We start from the raw sequence: 17064 nt of genomic DNA, 5'->3' as shown, positions 1-17064 counted from the left end.
CAAATTCATAATTTAGATATAGAAAATCAATAGTATTTATACATAAAAAAAAATATAAATGTTTATTATTATTATCTAAAGGCAATTATTTGGTCAATTCATCTAAATGAAAAAAAAGTCTTTAAATAATTTAGCCGTTATTTCTTATTATCTTCTGAAATTAACAAGAATGCCCAAAGTTTGAAAAATTAATGCTTTAATTTTATTTTATTGTATAATGTAGTCATCAGTCTAGCAACATTCGTAACGTCTTTTTAAAGTGACGTCATCACTCAACACAGTTTATGTTTAGGGATTGAAATGTTACGAAGTTAACTAAAATTTTAGTTCCTCTCTTTTTCATGTTTGCGAAATGTACAGTGATCAAAGTGCTATTTACAATTTAATCGAACGCATTACATTGCATGCTTGGATAAAAATATAGGGTACATAAGTAAGGCGATACGTAACGACAGATTTTGGCGGCATTGCTCAAAGCCACAGAAATAGATCGCTTGTGCAATATTAAGCATGTTCTAGTCCTTGACTAATATTTGTTTTATGAAAGAAGCCAAGGTTGTAATCTTCCTGGGTGTTATTAAGCATGAACCATTAGAACAACAGAGATTGTTAACAATTCGATATGGAAAACCCTACAATCAGTGAATTAAGATCAAGATCCAGATCCAAAACACCGTTTCTGCGATCCAGCTGCGATCGAGAAAATTGCACAGAGGGTGAGGAACACAGCCATGTGTCCGGTCGGAAGACACCCATTAAAAGGAGCACTCCAATCAAGTAAGCATTCATCACTTATACTCGTAATTATTCCAGAAAATATTATGCCATTACAACTATAAAATAATAGAAGACTAAAATTTTACAACATAATCTTTTTATATCTGATAAGTTTTTCAAATCACTGAAAATTTGACAACACTGATAACATTCTTGAACTAAGTAAATAACATTGGCCATGCCATAATGAGTGATTTTATTTAAAATAACATACAGTAGAGAACAAAACGATCATTGCTAATTAAATTAAATTGTGGAACAAATTAATTTTGCATATGAAATAAATAAAACCAAAGGCAATTCTTTAATGTCATGAACTAACTAAATACTATTTAACATCATGGGTATGTGCTATGGCCTTTAAAGCAAGGCTACACATGGTGTTGACCTTTAAATTTCTGTGTTTACATACTTAGAGGCTTAACACTTAGCAAATCATTGCCATATGGTTTTTAAGGTTTTAATTCTTAACATAAATGATTTGAAAATTATTTACCATTATCAAAGGATACAACAAAATTAAAGCATTATTAGGTTGAAATGTTAGTATGTATAATTTTATAATCATCTCATGTTTATTTTACTATGCAATTGTTACAGACAGATACATAATGTGAACAAAATTGAAGCTGTCCAGGAAACCATAGAAGAGAGTCCTCACACTTATCGAACCCGACAGTCGACCAGGCAAATGGAGAAACTTATAAAGACATCTGATTATTCATCAGAAGAGAGTCCTGATAGGTTGAAGGGAAACCGGAAAGAGATATATCAGGTAAGGAGAAATTAAAAAACATATCATTTAGGTTATTAAAAATATATTATTTCAATTGTAAATTATTTTTAATTTCATCAGTTTGCTTGGATAGACATATTTTTGTATAATGTCAATACTAATTCCTATTATAATCTGTGGTGTGACCTTAATGCTAGGATATTACTAACTTCTTATTCTTTATAATCTTCATTCATTGAGAATTAATGAATGAATCAATGATTTTAATTGAGTTTTTTTCATGAATGCTATCAAACTTATCTTTAAATAGTTATTGAGATTGTCAATTTTAGTCTGTTATATGTAACGTATTGTGTTTAACAACTTCATCATGCCTAAAAATACTTTTATATCTTCTACTTATATTATATTATATTATACATATAAATTTTCATAACTCATTTATGTTCACTGATATGATAATTTCCGTGGTAAATGAGAATGGTTGTATAGAAAATGAAATATGAAAAAAAAAATCGATACTTATTCAAATTAAATAAATTTTCGATTCTTAAGGTACGGTTGCTCCAAATAACGTATTGGCTGTATAAATTAATTCATAACCGGCATGTTAATAAAGCGTTTCCTCGTACAACGCTATCTCCTTGTACTTCAAGGTCATAGTACCGCGTGCATACAACGTGCTCGGAGGAATTTATGTTTATACATTGAAACAGTTTTATATATGGCGATATTATTACGTAGTTTCTTTATTAATATTATTTTTAGATCGCTAGGTACGTATAGAATTCTAATAATTTAACTTCCTATGTCAAAATTCTTACTAGCGGTCAAATTATATAATACTACGTGATACTCGCGTTTTCATCTGTTGTTTTTGATATTTTGATAAAGCTTTTAAGAAAACACATATCCACTGAACACGTAATGAAAGTTAAAATACTAATTTCTTAATTCTTTAATAACGTTATACTTACTAAATGAAGATGTCGCGATATATTTTTTTTAGATCTTTATAGCATAGTCTAAGTTTAAGATAAAATTAACTGAATGCAGAGCCGTATATTTTATTTATTATAACATTATTTTACATCATTATATAGCAGATATTTTTAATTATTTCTATCTTCTAATCTTTAACATACAGTCCTTAAGAAATATATATATAATAAAATTGCTATACGTGACTAATGACGTATATATGAACTGTTATTAAGTCCCAACGACAAATAAAACACGTTTTGATAACAATGGCACTGTTATATGCGAGGTATGTAAAGGAAGACAAACGTATGTACGTATATTTTATTCCCACAAGACGCGCAGGTGTCTAACGTTTACAATTCAAGTAATCCAAATAGTACCGGTTCGTTCAACCCGCTAGCGCTAGCATTAATTGAATAACAATTATAATGTACCATAAATAACAATCTTATCCAATCTACGCTCGCGCTTAACAAGCCTCTTCCTTCCCCGATGTTACCATAACAAGCTTTTGATTTTGAATTGTAACGTTCATTCATAAACAGCCAGTATTTTTTTTTTTGCATTTAAATATATTTATCACTTTTATATGCAAAAAGGTTTTATATATAAATATAAAAATTAATGAGCCGTAAAGTATATGGATAATAATATCTGTTTTCTTTTTTTATTGTTATTATTTAATTACAATACACTCAGCAAAAGGGTTATATTTAAAATTATAGTAGTGATGCCATTATATATTGTATAGCAAGCTGTACAGGAAAACACTTAGGGATAATAATCATAATAAATCCAAATATAACCGATACACTCCCGCTGCGGTCTATTTTTGTATTAACCGTTGGTCGCATATGGTCATTATTATTTGTAAGTTCTGTTCTAAACAGACGCGTTGTAGTTGGATAATACCTAATCGTCTTCAATCACCAGTCTTGACCCAGTTTCGTGGTTTCGTCTTATGTATAGATATATATAGTCTCCGTGGATTTCTATGTGAGGTACGTCCGATTTTGTTTCTATGGCGATGAGTGAAAGATTACATTCGCTCTTTGTTAATGGTGAGCGTAAAGCTAATTTAATGGCGAAGGTTAGTTCGATTTGTAAAATATTTGTTTAAAGAACGTCGCACCTATACGGTAGGTTTAATATCTTAAGTCAAGTGTTCCGTAGGTCTTGTGCAAAGTCCTTTTTATTAATGTATACATGTATAATGATTATGCTAAAAAGTTTTATACGTAAAAATATTAATTTTAATAACGTCCTCTAATTTTACGTTATAGAAGTAGGTATGGATTAAATAAAATTACCGAGCATGGAGGTAATTTAATGACATATTTAATAATGTTGATCTGTTACTGGATTGATAATTTAACTAAGCATGTCCTCCAAACTGTTACGAAACTATCTTCATTATATTCTAAATATAGATCCTTATTACTGAGGCTTTTTATCACAATACAATGAATCATCGGTTCACGGATCGCTTGATTCGCGTATCAATTAGCGGTGCATTAGCTTCTCGTTGTGCGTTACGTCATTATTATTCTGCCGAAATTTTTATATTACTTATGTCAGCGTAAAATTATTTTATTTGGTCACTATTCTAACGATAGATATGAATTGGACACGCTGTATACTAATATCTTAGTAACGTTGTATTGTTGACATTATTTATCTTGTTTCGTTGGACCAAATATTATTGTCCAATTTATATACAAACTGAATTAAATCATGTTTTTTTTGTTAGAACGAGATCAACAGCCAGTATGAGCGCGTGTCGACGAGTTCTCAGCGCTACGCGACGCTCGCTGACGTCACACTCAGTCCGATACTCACGTCACATAATGTGACGCAAGACAGGTGGGTGCACATGTATATAAAATGGTTATGAAACGTAATAAGAATCGTATATTTGGAACGTGCTCCGCACTGTCTTGCTTTGTTTGTATCGTAATACTTATTTTAACGTATACTAAAAACATGAATAAATTTCTGTTGTTGAAATGGTTGAAAATGTTGTTCAAAATTTATAAACGACATTAAACTGATCAAAACACGCAAAAGAAATAACTGTGAAAAGTTGAAAATGATGAAAGAAAATTAATTTTCAAAACCCATATTACAATGCTTTGTTGAAACAAACGTTTAGTAATAATAATTTCATTAATAAAAATAATACAACGATAAACTATTCTGCTGTATTTAACGTGAATCGTAGTTTGTCTACTTTTTTCTTTTCTATTCTTAACATATTATTAATAAGTTTTGTTGATGAAATATACGTCCTTATAGCTCTCCAATAACCTTTCTGTACGATCTCTCAAATCATACCTTGAGAAGGTACTACTGGTCTTATAACCCACGTCGAATACTTATTTAAGTATTTCGTAACGTGTTTAGAAATCTAATGATTATTTGTAACGATTTTACTAGCACGTGTTAAGCACTCAATCTAGTAATCAAACGGCAAAAAGATATAAAATCGTTTTAAAAAGCAGACACTCTTACACTGCTGGACCGATACTGACCAATTAACTACGAACTACTCCAAAAACTGTCTTCCAAATGAATAAAACCTCAATAAAATCGATCTATTTCTTTAATGGCTACTATGCCACAGATAGACATACACGCAGACTTCGACGCCAAACTTATAACACCTGTATTTTTAGTCGGGTATTAAAAATAGTCTCACCTTTTTGAAGTGAATGTAATTTTTATATTGTTTCTAAGAAAGTGAAATTGAAGAAGTCACCTTGAGTTGTGGTCAATGGCTGATTATAAAATTCTCATAATTATTATTTTCACACGTCATCCAATAAATAATACGTGTAATGACATCTCAGACGGTTTCCCGCCATCCTCTGAAAAATCATAGACAATAAAAAAATATATAGGTTGAGAGTAATACAGCCGACATTAAATTCAAATAGGTCGACTTTACATACTTGTTATTTTTAACGCGCTAAGTGTTTTTAATTAGCATACCTAATTCATAGATCGAAGTAAAACTGCTGAGTAATCATTGTTAACAATAAGCAAGACATACCAAACTATGTTATTAAGTTTCACAATAAAAAGAACGAATGAAACAAGGAAAGAGACTATACTAACAGCTTAATATATATAAACTACAGAAGAAGCCTTTTAATGAACCCATAGTTCTTCTAACAAAAGAGATATTATTTTACTGAATTAGCAATTTAACTGCTCTAATTTATTTTACTACAACTCAAAATATATAATATATATAAACCGTAGACATACTTTTAAATTTTAAATATTGTTTATGAATAAGTCATGACATTATTTCTTTCGCGCGTTTATTTGACAGGCTGAATGTTGCAAGCTTTTATTTGATCTGATTAGCCAGTGACGTCATTTTCATAGTTGGATGATTTTTTTTTTTTTTGGACGAACATGATTTAGTGATTACGTCAACCGGTGTTCCATTGGATAAATAAACAAAAAAAGTCATATACTTGAATATAATGATAGCAAAACTAAATAATAAAAAAGCCTGTACTATTTCGTAAATCAGATTTTGAAATAATATTTAATTATATATAATAAGATTTCTAGATAAAAGCTAGAGATAAAATAATAATAATAATTAAGTTTTCTTGGTGTAAAAATAAAATATATTGAGTAATTAAAGAAATGTCAAGATGCAGATGTTTATAATATGTATGCACTACAAGTTTTATCATAATTAATTGATAAGTTATCTCTTAGAAATAACACACCGACAAACAGATCTAGCATATTTTTTTGTACAAAAATAGTCAACACGAGTAACTCTACGTACGTCATATTTAATACGGAGATATGTTCATGAAAAACTTGGAAATGTCTGTTGAGTTTAACGCTGCTAACTCGTGCTAGGGACACAGAACATGAATGATGAAGTAAGTGACGGGATTCATTTAAGAAAAGGAAATAAAAAAAATCCATTGAAAGACTAACATATTATATTACACAACTAAGTTTTGCCCGCGACTTCGTCTGTGTCGGTTCCAGTATTAGACACGTATGTTAGACCGAGCGAACTCTGTTCCGCCTTAAAGGTGTAAATATAGAGATTTTATTTTTCTTTTTTCGACAGAAGGAAATGAAAAGTCCTGTCAGGTTCCTGGTTCTATCCTACCTCCCCACCAATTGTCAGTCACATCCGTGCAGCCCTTCTTCATAAATAGTGCTTCCTCAGTTATAACGTTTCTTCAGTTATAAATAGTGTTACTAACATGACTTTCTCTTTTATATATAGATTAAAATAAATATATAAGCACGTGTTAATATTCTAATATCATTATCCATTGGTACCAAAAAACAATTACTTATTATCTTGCATTTATTCAATTGTTTTACCATAAGTACCTCAGTTTTATTAATATAAATGTATCGAACATAGTTTTGTGTAGACAAAAATAACAAGTTTACACAGATGAATAACATTTATTTTATATGTGAAATTAATTTTTCATTCCCTTTTTAAATTATACATTCATAAACAAATCTAAATAATATTAGATACTACTGTTACTAAAGAAATAAAAAAGTTCGTTAAATTTCGTTACATTAATATCTACAAGGTACATAAATGAGTTATTAATTATTAGTGTTTGACATTTTGTAAATTAATTTAAAAGTATAAGAAAATATGTTAATTGGTGCTGGTATCTGAAGGTCGACGCGGTACAGCAGTCCAGCGGTAAGCGCCTGTTCCACTGACAGCTCGTTCGCTGAACAGGCCCTGGCTGATGCGAGCGCCCTACTAGACCGAGACCCGAACTCTGAACACCTGCCCTACAAACTGTACAAAATGGCCGGCGAGTATTGGAAGTCAGTGACATTTAGTTTTTTTTTAACGCTAAATGTGTAAAGAGGATTGCATCTATAATATACAGCCAATGTTAATATTATACTTTTTTGTCAATATTAGTAGAGAGCATTGCATTACAATACAGCCAATATTAGTGTAGGTAAAAAAAAACATAATAAATACGTCGTTCCATATTCAAATACATGCTAAACGGAGTCAAAGTACGCTTTCTAGGCCGGATAATTAATAATATATAAAAATATTTGAAGAATTAAAAAAAGCAACTGAAATTTATGAATATTTTACAATACCGCATACTTTATTCGGCAGATGCTCGACAACCTGTCGTCCGTGACTTTAATTCACTTTGTATTCCTATCAATAAAAAAACCTACAAACCTTGAGAGTTGGTGCTTAATAAAAGAAATGAGAACGTGACTAAGAATTTCACATCTTGACGTATCGTCAAAATGAACATAAATGTCAGTTTTGTGTATTGCTAATAGTAATTCTAATTTGTTTCTAGTGATAGGTATATGTGACAAAAAATAATGCAAATGATTTTACGATTACATAGTCTATATAAAACTAAAGAATTAAGGTTTTTTTTTCTATTAAAATTATTGATTCTTTGACGAAATTTTACATTTTCGTTCAAAAATAAAATTATTTTGTTTTTTGGCAGTTCAAAAACTAAATGTACTCCACAAATGCTTAATTTCAAAACGATCACGTCAAAATAGAACGTTAAAGATGTGGGTACATCGAAAACAATTACGTTACAGAAATAAACCGATTATTTTACATGAATTAAATAAAATTTGATTTAAATTGACGAAAAAAATGGATTCCGTAGTGAAAGTGGTACATGTGGAACAATACGAAGAAGAGATCATATTGAGGTAGGCAGTTTGTAATTGTAACATGAAAAAAAAAACACGGATTCTTAATTCACTTCATCAGTTAAATAAATTTTGCAAGTAAAAAAACCTGCCCGTCATTAATAAAATATTAATATAATGGACATCAAACATAAAAGTCCAAAACATAAAAAAAATTCATTATAGCTCGGACAAATATTTCGTGTAGAATAAATTCTTATCGGCTGTTTAACAATATTCTGCATCTTATTAACAACGTCCTAAGGTTTACAATTGAAGCAGCAAGCGACAATAAATCTAGCTCTATATTTGCGTCGTGTACCGCAAATGTCAAAACTCTCGCCAAACAATCTACACTGTACTCACATTTGGTCTGGTAGACGTTTTATATTAAGGAAATATGTGTGTTTATTTGTATGATTCTTAATATGTGAAAGTTATTAAAGTGATTTTTTTTTGTTATAATTAAAACTTTTAAATACAGTTAGTTAGTTAGTTAAAAGCGAACAGTTAGATAAAAGTGAGGACATAGCTTATGAATGTAAGACGTCAACTGTCCTAAGTTGAGTTTTGAAAGCAATATGCTTAGCACAAGTGACGCACACGGAGCGTTAACACTTTCATTCATAAACCTTCACACATTATAGTATCAGTGTGAGTTATCAGATGAGAGACGGAAAACGCTTCGTGTGTACTGTGTCGACGCAAACTTGTTCTAAGGACACATATTCAGTTTTTACCGTTACATTTGGGCAATTCCCTCAGTAATGTATTCAGCGTGTTAGAAGCAAACACACAGATTAATTGATTTATTAAACCTTTAGGTCTTTATAGACATTTTAATAGAAATATTATCTTATTTAACACGCATTTGTTAACAATATCATTTTGATCTCATTTCCATTATAGAAAAGTATGTTTTATTTAATGTAATTAATACATATATAGAAAAGTATTGTCGTATTCTGGGAATTTAATCCATCACTATATTTTTACCTTCAATTACATTAATGCTCGTATTTTAAGACCGATATAATCATAACATGACATTAATTCCAGCAAGTATCCTAAGACGGATTACACGTACTCCCCCCTATCCCGGGACCGTGTGGAGCTTGCCCCGGGGCAGGTCGCAGTCCCTAACATGTCAAGGAGATCATTATCACAGTTCAGGATCCAAGGACCCAATACTGTGGACGAACCTGATATACCATCCGGATGGAAGACCAGCACTATGGCGAGGAGGTACACGGTTAGTGAGCTATATTGTAATGATGCTAACATACACTCGACATGTAAGATAGAACCGCCATTATATGGACACGTTACAATAACAAAAAAATATTCAATTATGAAATATATAGAAAAATAAGCTATTAAAATCTTCGTGAGCATTTTATTATCTCGTTGAGGAAAGAAATCTCCTGTTAAACATCTCTAGCTATACAAACACATTAACACTAGTTGTCAATAAACATTAATAAAATTAAAAATATGAATCTCAGGCCATAGATAGCTCGGACGACGAGGGCGCGTACATGCACAAGCCAGCGGTAGACCAGCGGTGGTGGTTGACGCGGTTGGTAGAGACCATCATCACCACCATCACCACCACCGCCGCCACCACCTACAGGAAGGTGGTCGGACCCTCGCACAGATATCCGTACACAGAGAGGAGACCCGCGAAAGGTTTGCATAACAAAATATATTGCCTGTAAAATGTACTCGAAGTATAGTTAGTAAATTTAAAACATTTTCAATACTTTTACTATATATAATATAGTTTAAACTAAGTTTCTTTATGGGTCCGTATATAACAGAATTTACTCAAAAAAAAATCTTGTCTCCACTATAATATAAATATTTAATGTAATTACATAAGAATATATATAACCAGTATTCATTGTATGTAATAATAATTACAGCTGGCGTAGTTTCTCGCCTGGCCGCGGCGATCGTGGCGCCTGTCTATTGGATCTTCAGTACTATAAAAACTATCGTCACCACCACCGTCACTACGGTCACTGAAAACGTAAGAATTACTCGTATGGAAGTTACATAATAATATTATAGAAATATTTAAAGGTTTATTTTAAGAGTAATCTCAATACAGATAAACTTTTGACTATTTTGTATGTGAACCTCAATGTAAATTAATACATTTTAGAAACAAGTTTTTTTTAGTCATTCATATTAAAAATAATTATTAATACCTTCGATTCTATAACACTATTAAGGGTTATAATATTTTTTTAACTTAAAACTGCAGTTTATATTAATTTATTAAGAAGTCGTGGTGGCCTGGTGGTTAAAAGGCCCGCCTCTCATATATGAGGGCGCGGGTTCGAAACCTGGCAAGTACCAATGTGATCTTTTCCGAGTCATATGTACTTTCTAAGAGTATTTAGACACCACTGGCTGGAACAGGCTACAGCAAGCCTCAGGGTGTAAATAGCCCCAAAGAGCTGGTGCAGAAGGCAAGGGGAAACCACTGCAACTATCTTCCCACAAAGTCATGAGTCAAGACGAGTCTGCAAAGACTCCTGTGACGATGAAAAAAAAAATATTTGAATTTTATGTATATCTTTTCAGATATCTCCGGACAAAAGGGATGAGAACAAGAGATACAGCAGTCGATACAATGAAATTAACAGACGGAGATGGTGGCCTTGGCTCGCCTTACTGCTCCTGCCTGTCATGGGATACGGCTGTGAGTATATACAACGTGCACTTATATGTTAAGATTGTAATCTGTATGGTAAGTTAAACAGACAAGTCCCAGTAGCGAGGGGACGTTTAGTTACATAATGCGTTATCATAATATATGGAACACCAACGTTAGGGCGTTAGTATTTTACTTATAAGGCATGGTGTAAATACTATTGGCAAGTCTTTTTAGACACATATAATGTTTTATTCACAGGCGTTCAGTACATCGTAATCATTAAACACGAATTCCTTTCAGTGCACTACACGTATGAGAACTACGAAACACTAGTGTTACCAAACTTTACCGATATCAGCTTAGATTTATCCGAGTTCACGGCCAAGATAGCTAACATCGGCCTGCCGAATATCACGCTGGCCGATATGAAGATCAATCTCACTCTGCCGGATATAGCATCACCCATCGCGAAGATACCGGAAGTGACGAAAACCTACAGAGTGTACAGGGATGTGATGCAGAATAGAATGACTGATGCCTCAGAATACATGGGAACTGTGGCCGAGAGCTGCTGGGAGGAGATCAGAAGATTCTATAGAGGAATTATTGGATAAAATATAATAATGATAAGACATTGTCTGGAGAAATAAGTATAAAAATCCGCCTCTACTGTTATAACACTGCATCAAGACATCATTTTTCTGAGTATAAATTCGCGTTAAGATATATATATCATGGGAATATTTTTATATATAGTTTTGTGTGTCCGTCGCAGTTTGTCCGTATTCAGTAAACTTTGGATCTCGTTTCGGCCAGTATACAGAATTTAAAAAAATTCTAGAACGAAGCTTTAAAATTTAGTAGTTTTTAAATGGGTACCACAGTGATTTGCTTGACATTCGTACTTAATTTATTTTTTATATTTAAAAAAATATTATTTATGTTCCATATTTATTAACTGAAGTTTATTTACGTATTGTATTTCGTTGTTGATTTAATGTTAGATACAAATTGTATTTTTTTTATTTATTTAATTGCTTTATTATTTTTTTTTTATGCTTTAATTTTAAGAATAATTGTTATATCAAGTAACTGGGATGGTTACTACGAACTTTTTTTATTTTATATGCCATTTTCTTAACATTGGTTCAAAATTACTAGTCTTAAAATATATAATTTAAATGTTAACAAAATAATTAATACTCTGTAAGTATCATTTGTTAAATATACGGTCACATAACCCATAGTATATAACATAGTTAAGAAACGTTAAAAGTAATAACAAATCACAAATGTTTTAAACATACATACATACATATTATTTTGCTTTAGATTATATTAATTATAACTAAATAATTTGTTTTGATTAATAATAATTTGGTATTAAAAAAAAAATCGGGCTTTTATTTCCAAACATTTCTTTCCCGTATCACGAATTCAGGGAAGGATAGAGCAATGTCACCTATTGAAAGTTGTCGCGGCACGCAACACTTTTAGGTGAGTCACTTTTGTTTTACTATGAAATTGATTCTCTGTCCTTCCCTGCTCTGTGCAATACTAACTTGACAATAAATACGGGAAGGACAAATGTACAGACGATAATATTGTATATATGTTACAGATTACAACTACAAGGACGTTTTGATGTATAAGGAAAACGTTCCAGTGGATGCGTACAAGCCCCCGGAGATATCACAAGATTCGAATATCAACGAGAGAGTCGCCGCTCTAGAGAGTTGGGCGTTGAAAGTCGATAATCGGTTGAATTACTTCGATAAGAAAATATCCGTAGTCGACAACTTGGAAGCCCGGGTAGAAGAGTACTCCGTCAAACATTTACAACGAAATCTCATAAGGATTCTCAGCGATGACGTCAACAGCGACGCCGTAGCCGAAAAACTGAAACGGCACTTCGATAGAAATTACGTCTCGAACGAACAGATTTCACTAATCAGTCAAGAAATACACGAAAGGTTATTGAACTCCTGGCAGACGGAGATGAATGAGGACAAGATACGGCAAATAGTTCAGGACTACTTGTATGACGTTGAGAAGAAACAAATGGAAATAATAGTGACGAAGATCAGAGAATACGTCGGAGAGGTGGAGTCGCGGGGAGTGATGAGGTCGAGTCAAATGGACCTGGAGGAAGTCAAGAACATGGTGATGGGCATGTTGCAGGTGTACGACGCTGACAGGACGGGCAAGGTGGACTACGCTCTGGAATCAGCAGGTAGCATCGAACAACCGTTCATATAAATATTATCTCAAGTAGTTATTGGTGTTTATCATAAGCAAGTAGAGAGGTATCGGATGCACTGAGAATGCACTTGATAATAAAGAGTCAAACACGTTAAGTCATACATTTTTAGTTAATATTTATAATACCTCTAGGCTGCGGTAGAGACTCCTTATTGTAAACAGCTTATCGATATCGTTTCATCTAAACTATCAATATTAAAAATGTTGATAAACAATTCTGATGTGTCGCGTCTCCAGGTGGTCAGATCCTGTCTACGAAGTGTACGGAACTATATCAGATCAAGACTAAGCAGTACTCTATCCTGGGGATTCCGGTGTGGTGGGTGCACACGTCACCAAGACATGCTCTGACCCCCGGCGCTATGCCGGCGGAGTGTTGGGCCTTCCAAGGTTTCCCCGGATATTTGGGTAATTAACACCAGCAAGATTTGAACCTGCAACCATTTTTATATAGCGTTCCAATCACTTTGCCAATCAGACTATAGTGTCTGAACTTGATTCGGTGATTTTTTGTTTTATTCCTCTTACTACCAAATTATATTTGCCGTCAGTTTTCATGTAATTTCTGTTATAATAATGTGAGATATTGAACAGATTTTGAAGATAACTCATTGACAACTAAAAGCTTTAAAATCTACTAAGTTATTGGTTAGAGCTATCGTCTATGAAAATAACTCGTTATAATATGACAAGTTATATTATATTTATTTTATTTTCTACTGTCTCTCAAACAATATCTTTATTATTATAGAAAAACAAACTTACTAGTAATGTTTTTGTGTAAATGTTTTAATAAATTTCCGTTTTGTTCTCAGTGATCCGTACTTACGCCTTAATCGAGGTCACTGGCTTCACTCTGGAACATATGTCGAGGTTGCTGGCTGTTGAGGGGAAAATAGAATCCGCACCAAAAAACTTCTCAGTATATGTAAGCGGAAACAATTATCAATATAAAACTATTATTTAGTATGAAGCATTTAATGTACTTTTTAATACCGGGAGGGTAGTATTGAATCTTGAATATATATATATGCATATTACTTACAAAATAATATTTCAGGGTCTTCACAACGAAATGGATGCCGAACCTCATCTGTTCGGGGACTACATGTACGACGCTAACGGCACCTCCATACAACACTTCCCAGTGAAATATCCAAAAACAACCAACATCGGCGGCGTCCAGTATCCAGTGGCTTACGACATCATAGAATTAAGAATCGAGAGCAACCACGGCAACCCAACTTACACCTGTGTTTATAGATTTAGAGTTCACGGCAACCCATTGACGGACATTCGAAAAGCTGACAACATATAACGTTATCTAGTAGTAGTCTTGAAGTGTTCATAGAAGTAATAAATGTGGCCTTACGTTAAATATAGGTCTGAAGTACAAATATTGACTAGATTCGTAGTGCGACTTGATTAGTGCAATAAATATTGTGAGGTTCCGTACAGTCGATGATATTTTTTTAATAAATTCATGAAATTATTCTCGCCTACATGGATTTAGTATTTATAGTACAATAATTAAAGATGTTTTGAATCATGTAGTAAATTTTTTTGGTACGAAATTATCAGGATTTGCGTGCTTTACATTTATTTCGTTGCACTTCAAGTCCTCTATATACCAGTGTTAAAAGTCATATATTATTTTCATACAATCGCACAATAACCGGAATACGCTTGTTCTGAGTACTTTATAGATATTTTGATGTAAGTTTTAAAATTATATTGTAATTCTTGATAGATTTTTAGGTTTTAGAATGTAACTTTTACTATATCATGATATACACGGACCATTGGACTATTGATTGTTATGAGACTGCTAACAGAAGAAAAAAACTATATTAATAATTAATAGTGACTTTAAAATAAATTTTTATTTTTGATAATGTTCAGAAAGCAATAAATTTGACCTTATCGTATGCATGTTAATTTAAGTTGATAACATATGTATAGTCGGTCCTTGTAGATAATTTTAACTATGTTAAATGAAGGAACTAGTCCAATTAGTTTTTAAAACATTTAATGCCAATTTACACTTAAGAGTTTTTAATGTCTCAAACTAATGTAGTTGTAAGGGAGCCCAACGTCCTTTCTAATTTGTGAATCTTAAATATATTTTAGAATTTAGTTTTTAAGGTTTTAAAATCTGCACAAACTGCACTGAAAGCTTTCAATCACATTGTTATTGGGAAAGTCGGGAACATTCCTTAACAAAATTATCATATATATGCATATATTATAATTATCTATTTTCTGCTTTTTTAGGTTTCCTTAACAAGTTACCACTAATATTCTAGTTTTTTTCTGTTTGATGCCTTCAGTATAGTTGACTTATAATAACTGCAGTTAATTGTGCCTTAGCGAACCCACTATAAGTTATTAATGCTTCTTTTGTGACAAAGGCGGCTAAATTATAATATTATTTATTTCTGATTTATATTTTTTTAGACTTAACGTCTTCAAGTTGTATTTATTCTCAACATCGACGCTGCCTCTTGGTGTCCACGAATATATTTTTTTTATTAACTAACCTTTTTTTTAAGTGTACAATACTTTCAATCATGTGAAACTATTCGTGATGTTTTAAAAAATAAAAAAATCAATAGAACTTTGACGTTTCTTTTATATTTATATGACATTAGTCCAATAATAGAGAATCCAGAGTAAGAAATGTTCTACTTACATACAAAGATTTCACGAACATTTTTAGTATTACAAAAAATAATAATTTCATGTGATTTAATTAGTCGTCCATCAATTAAATAAATAGGTAATTCTGTTTTTTTTTTAAATTTAATAAGATTGACGACTTTAAAAATCGCAAAAAAATCTTTGAGTAGTAAAATATATCAACATATTTTTTTATTTCCTGTATCCATTTTGTAAATAAATTTTATCATGACGCATTAAATTGTATTTGGTCATCAGTCCGCGCTTCGCTAACCAAACAAGTACAATTGACGTCATGCGTTAGCAATTTTGTCCAAAGATTTCGGGCTGACTGCTAATTTGAAACCTTTCACAGTACGTAAATCGTATCGTTCGAGACTGCACAGTACATTAATTATTGTATTATCTTTGGTGGTAAGACTTGCACTTAGGTATTAAACTGCTTTATCAAATTAAACATGAGTAGGTTAAACATAATTAATACATATTTATTTTTTCTTTACATTTCATTTCTAGATTTCATGAATTTATTCCTACATATTAATATGGACATAGATTTCTGAATTTGTTGAATTGCCTGTGATGTAAAAGTAACAACATTAATAAATTGTAATTAGTAATTAACTATTTACTTTTATACGTTTTTTAACAACCTAAAGGGGCCATCTGCCGGTCCACTAGACAGAGAGCAGTCATCAACGACAAAATGAAACATGAAATCAGGTAGTGCTGGGTCTACACTCATTATATTTCTACGATCAAAATCAATTCTCATACCTAATTTAAAACTTCATACCTGTTTAGTTTTCACACACTTTTCTTGTTTAAATTCTCATTAATAAGAGGAAATGAGAAGATTACATTAAAAACGGCTAATTAATGGTCGGCAGTAAGGTTAAATTTATCATTTATGCTTTTTCTTCCGACAAGACTAACCACATTTTTAAAGCGTTTCCCGCCAGAACATTATAAATTACTTGTTCTGATACTCGGTTTACAAATGAAATCAGTAATATCTACATCATACATATTATGTTAAAATTTGTCAATACATATTTCTAAATGCTAATATTAAATTTTTGAATGTTAATTCATAGCTATTTTACTTTCCAACATCAGTTTTACATTAATTTTCATCAAAGCAAGGGTAGTAAGAACAATGACAAACTAGGTTTTTTAATCTATACCGGGTAATCGCTAGGAATGTACTTTCGTTCTAAAAATGTGTATTAGTACCAAAATATTTTACCCATTA

At 31.8% G+C, this 17064-nt stretch overlaps 1 protein-coding gene across 3 annotated transcripts; it reads left to right on the top strand.

Annotated features, from left to right (window-relative positions):
* Positions 1 to 243: 243 nt before the first annotated feature.
* On the top strand, positions 244 to 15747 carry LOC116774037 (klaroid protein-like). 3 transcript variants are annotated; one of them, XM_061521235.1, is made up of 12 exons: positions 244 to 777; positions 1378 to 1552; positions 4248 to 4360; positions 7187 to 7342; positions 9263 to 9455; positions 9709 to 9892; positions 10129 to 10235; positions 10796 to 10913; positions 12490 to 13101; positions 13368 to 13538; positions 13946 to 14058; positions 14191 to 15747. In XM_061521235.1, the coding sequence occupies exons 1-12, from the start codon at positions 623 to 625 to the stop codon at positions 14446 to 14448; spliced, it is 2355 nt and encodes a 784-aa protein (XP_061377219.1). In that variant the 5' UTR covers positions 244 to 622; the 3' UTR covers positions 14449 to 15747. The 3 variants fall into 3 exon arrangements, with proteins under 3 accessions (XP_061377219.1, XP_061377220.1, XP_061377221.1); XM_061521236.1 differs by lacking the exon at positions 7187 to 7342; XM_061521237.1 differs by lacking the exons at positions 244 to 777; positions 1378 to 1552 and adding an exon at positions 3337 to 3498.
* The last annotated feature ends 1317 nt before the right edge of the window (positions 15748 to 17064 follow it).

Source organism: Danaus plexippus, chromosome 8 (genome assembly GCF_018135715.1).
Source record: "Danaus plexippus chromosome 8, MEX_DaPlex, whole genome shotgun sequence".
NCBI classification, from domain to species: domain Eukaryota; kingdom Metazoa; phylum Arthropoda; class Insecta; order Lepidoptera; family Nymphalidae; genus Danaus; species Danaus plexippus.
The sequence above is the reverse complement of the archived record's forward strand: the minus strand, read 5'-3'. Positions and strand labels throughout refer to the sequence as shown.